Raw genomic sequence first — 4,737 nt, 5'->3', positions numbered from 1 at the left:
GATTCCAGAGGACTCTCTCCCGCATATTCCCACACCGCAGTATTATTCTGGGAGACTTCAAACTATGCAACAATTCTGCTTACTCGGTACGGCATTTTCTTCTCTATGGCTCAGGTTTGAATAGGTTCCGACCATCCTTCATCTCTAAACTGTAGAGATAAAGGATGTACTGCTGTAGACACACAGCTCTGCAGCCGTCAACTATGTACCGCTGTAGAGTCTACAGCGGTACAACCCGAACTCGGAGACAACTGCTTCACGTTTCACTCCCCCTTGCCCAAGCTAGCCACCTCCACCTGTGATCTCCCAGGGAGATTCTCCCTCTGTGGGTACCGCCTACTCTTGCTGTGTGGGATTGGGAGACTCCCGTCCGCTGGTCCCGTTAGTTCTTATCGACCTCTACTCTTTTATTTCTGTCATGACAGGGGAATTCACTGCCGCTCTTTACCACTTTAGCGTGCATTAGTCGTTGTAAGGGCGATACGCCAACAGGCGTGTAACGCTCCGGTAATAGGCGTACCTGGGTTTGAGAGAAATTGAGCGGGGGTACTCGAGATTGGACGACGGTTGTATGAAAAGAATGAAAATTGCATGAGACATTCCAGATCCAAAATCATGAAATTTTAAGCATAATCGCAGTGTAGTTGGGAATGAAGGAGTAGAAACTACAAAGAAAGGAAGAGGTTATGAAGAGGAGCCGAATGATAGGTACATTACCGTATTAGACTGTGATGTAGTAAAAATAGGAGCGTTTGGAAGTTGGCCGTTTGAACGTTTTAACGCACTTTTTCGGGCGGCTGCATGTACAGGAAATGCAAGTACATGCAGTGCGCGGCCACCGTATATATCGCGACGCGATATTGCAGGAACAGCGCAATATTGTCGTAGTGGCCGTGGCTGGCAACGCCTGAATCCTTACATAGAGAAAGAGAGAGAGAGAGTTCACGTCCATATATGAACCCAACATCATAGTCATCTATCTCAATACTTCTAGTAACTAGTTGATCTACTCACGTGCACTAGTCATAGCAGATACTCAGTAGACCAGAGTACTAGTACAATACGTATCAACCCAGGGATCGTAACCAATCGAACGATCAATCAATCGATAACGATATAACGATCTAACGATCAGTCTCAATCTCGAACTCGCTTAATCACGAAGCTCAGACACATCCCCGTGACCGTTACGGATACACTGCGGAATCTGAAACCGTTGGATACGCCGGCGAAGATGCTCATCTTGCGCACTCGTCGTTCCTAGGCTCACGTTAACCGCGGTGACCGCGCATTGGCCACGGGAAAAACAAGTCGTAGGGTGGTAGTCCCACTGAATTGACGTATACACCCAACGTTCTCAAAGTTACAATGACGATAAAAAAGGAAAAAATAACTAGTCTAATAGTCGTCATTAGTCATCATCAATTACCATAGTCGTCTACGTACTTCTTATAGTCGTCTAAGTCGTCATACACCATAATTCTTTTAATCATCAGATACACGTTCCTCTACCACAACGTCAACGTTAGTTCCAGAGTCGTCAGACGTCCATTCGCCCTTATAGAAATAGTGCCTTTGCTCAGCAACACGTAGAGCCTCCAACGTCAGTTCATCGGTGAGAGTACTGACGTCGAAGTGTTGTATGGCCACCTCGTACTTGGAAAAGATATCATCCATGGCCTTGCCGACGTTGGAATGTAGTTTGTGGAGCATATACGTCGAGCCAGCACCGTGATAGTAGTCAGACAAGGTGGCGACGTAGATCCCCTTATAGAGGGCAAACGTACGCAAGTAGGAGTAGTGCAAACTCATACTTAGACGTCCAACCTTGACGATAGACAGTGATTTATCGTGAGGAAGGCTTGGCACTCCTAGCACGTAGGAGGTAGTACCAGCATCCCAGCAACCGAACGTAGTAAGTAGGCCTTCGATCAAAGTCCAACGTAGGAGTTGTCCCAAAGTAGTGATAGTGAACTCGTCACGGAGGCCAAAGTCGTCAAGGTCCTTAGTAGTTATGGTTGCCCCGTCAACTAGGTCGAAATCGGTACGTCCTAGCTTGACGAACAATCTGAGTCGTGGGACCAGCGACGTCCATGTCACGTGATCCACTAGGTACTTCGACATCAGCTTCAGGCTTGATAGAGCCTTTTCGAACCCATTCATAATAGAGACGTCTAGTCTTGGTATCACGTCTAGGGTAAGCATGCCGGTCGTCATAGTAGGAGTGGTCACCCATCCTTGGGGAAGATAGTCTGAATAGATGAATCACGTTGGCACGTCATCGATATCGATATCGCCATCACGGCTCAGCCTTGGGAACGTATTAACGCGGCCTACAGCCTCCAAATATTCGAAGAATGTTATTTGACCATCAGCATACCGGTTAGCAATAGAAACTCGAGTAACTTCTTTAGGACTTCGACGGGAGATTGGAATATGGAGAGAGCGTAGTTTGACACGCACACTTTCATGATGGATCTTCAGCTTGTTAATGAAGATCCTTATGTTGGGACGGCGTCGACCAACTAGAAGCTTGAGTGCCGAGTGCAGAGACTCTGCCGCATTGTTAGTGCGGTGACGCTCACCTGCGGCTGCAGCCCAGTGAGTAGGGGGCCATGTAGAGGTAGGGGTCATAAACCGACGATCCATGTACAGAACGAAAGCTGCAACTCGTTCGTCTGCAGCTCTTCAGATGAACCCATGCATTGCTGACTTGCGTAGCTTGAAGACAAGGTAGTGCGTGATGGGATTGTGCGTGATGCTTTGTCGCTGTGCGTCTGGCAAACTCTCGCTAAGCCGCTGAGGTGCCTAACGTCATCCAGATCGATGATATGTTGTACTCGACAGGTGATGGACGAATGCGACCCAGCATCGTCCGTTCCTAGCGCTCCTAGGGTGGTGTTATGGTAGCAGAGCTTACTGTGATTACTCTGAGGGTATCGACTACTGTAGAGCAGCATGCATGAGGGCGTCGGGGTGTTCACTGTGATCAATTTCGGAATTGATTGTGCGTGATGGGTTGATTCAAGGTGCAGATAGGAAGTCAAAGGAGCGAAAAGTGACTGGTTATAACGTGCAGGGAGGAACTCCTGCAGCTGTCACTGGACTCGCTGTCGGTCAACGAATCGCGGTGTCATATAAAGTTGTGCATCCACGGCGAAAGAAGGAGATCCGAAAGTGGCACAAAGGAACGGTTAAGCGTCTCGGACGGGCAGGAGAAGCAAGGATCAAGTGGGATGATAAAGCTGAAGGGAAAGACTGGGTGGAGCTCACCACAGCTGAGTATCGACTATTATGAGGCGGAGTTCTACCTTGCTCAGCAGAGTTTGCTGCATTGCTGGCCAGCGATTCAGGTAGTGCTTGCGTAACATGCTGCTCGTCTTGTGCTCGTTTCGCAATCATGTCGCCATGAGTCGATAGCAGTGATTCGCTTGAGATTTGAATTGCAAGCTAATAGTTAAGTATGCTTCTTCAATCAGCTGTGTTGAGTCTGATACACCCCTTCCACTTGACAGCACTATTTGTCTACTGCATCAGCCCTCCTCTATGACCCTCCACGCGATCGACGGAAAAAAGTTCTTCATGCCCGAGTACAGGGATGGTGCGACCCCTGGAGACAAGCCATTGCACTACCGATGCAGGCTGTGTCGTGGAAGTCCTAAAAAGTTCAAATTCAAGAACGTCACAAGGTTCTCAGAGCACATAGAGCAAGAACACTATCGAGATCTCGGGCTTCCCCCTCCCTCCAAAGCCAAAGCCAAAAGAACGTCGGTCACCCCTAGCACACCTTGTGTGTTAGCTGCTAGTGAAGATGATGTGGGGGAGCATACTCCATTGCATGGTCTGGCGAAGTATTTTGCTCCCGTACCTCCCCCATCTATCGTTGCCCCGTTCCACAAATCACTAGTCCGATTCTGTATGACGCATGGCATCCCACTCGAGCTCGTTGTGGGCGAGGAGTTCAAAGATTGTTTGAACACTCTGCGTAAGCCTTACGCCGTAAGGGTTATTCGAAAACGGTGAAAGAGTTCGACACGGCTTCGGCACTGGCAATGAGCGATGAGGTGTACGACGAAGAGTTGGAAAAAATCTTGACTGAAATATTGTCCCAAGCAGCCTTCGGTGAAGTGACACTTTTGGCCAACGCTTTCCCGGTTGAGCTCAGCGATGGGAGCTCTCACGTACTTGTGGTGTGTTGCTTGGGATATGCATGTGCTTCCGGTTTTCGAGTACGCCCTTGGAAGAGCTTGGCTTTGGATGGCGACGCGGATACACTGGCATCGAAGATGAAGGACTTCATTCCGGAAGTTTGCATCGGCGATATTATCCAAGGTAACATGTAAATCGGTCTTGCCCGGCCTCTCCGGGCTGCTCATTCTTCAAAGGCTTCAGGTAACTTGAAACTCGCGCGTATTGTGTGTCCCGACGATGGTTTGATGGCTCGCGCAAGGAACCTGTTGGCAACTGACCTCGGCCATCATGAGATAGTTGGAACTGTGAAGTGTGCTCCATGCCTCGCACACTGGAACGCGAGCATTATCGGCGGCCTTTTCTCGGCAGAGGAATGCAGCAGCGAATTCCACGATTTAGCTGTGACATGTCGGCTGATATACAATTTTCTCACTATCCCGTGGATAGCCAGGGAGTTTGAGAAGCTGGGTGGACTGCAGCTACCACAGCAAAAGACTCCAACTCATTCTATTCGACTCTTAGCCTCGCTGATAAAGGAGAAACCAT

General features: G+C 49.0%; 2 protein-coding genes across 2 annotated transcripts; one reads left to right on the top strand and one right to left on the bottom strand.

Moving 5' to 3' along the window:
• Positions 1-1,485: 1,485 nt before the first annotated feature.
• Positions 1,486-2,217, bottom strand: Pmar_PMAR021169 (hypothetical protein; the record flags this gene model as incomplete). Its single annotated transcript, XM_002782575.1, has 1 exon — positions 1,486-2,217. The coding sequence occupies one exon, from the start codon at positions 2,215-2,217 to the stop codon at positions 1,486-1,488; it is 732 nt and encodes a 243-aa protein (XP_002782621.1).
• A 1,329-nt stretch (positions 2,218-3,546) lies between these two features.
• Pmar_PMAR021168 (hypothetical protein) lies at positions 3,547-3,999 on the top strand (the record flags this gene model as incomplete). Its single annotated transcript, XM_002782574.1, has 1 exon — positions 3,547-3,999. A coding segment is annotated over one exon (453 nt), but the record flags the coding sequence as incomplete, so codon positions are not given.
• Positions 4,000-4,737: the final 738 nt, after the last annotated feature.

This window comes from Perkinsus marinus (assembly GCF_000006405.1).
Source record: "Perkinsus marinus ATCC 50983 genomic scaffold scf_1104296938764, whole genome shotgun sequence".
Lineage (NCBI taxonomy): Eukaryota > Perkinsozoa > Perkinsida > Perkinsidae > Perkinsus > Perkinsus marinus.
Note: the sequence above shows the minus strand (reverse complement) of the source record. Positions and strands in the feature narration are given on the sequence as shown.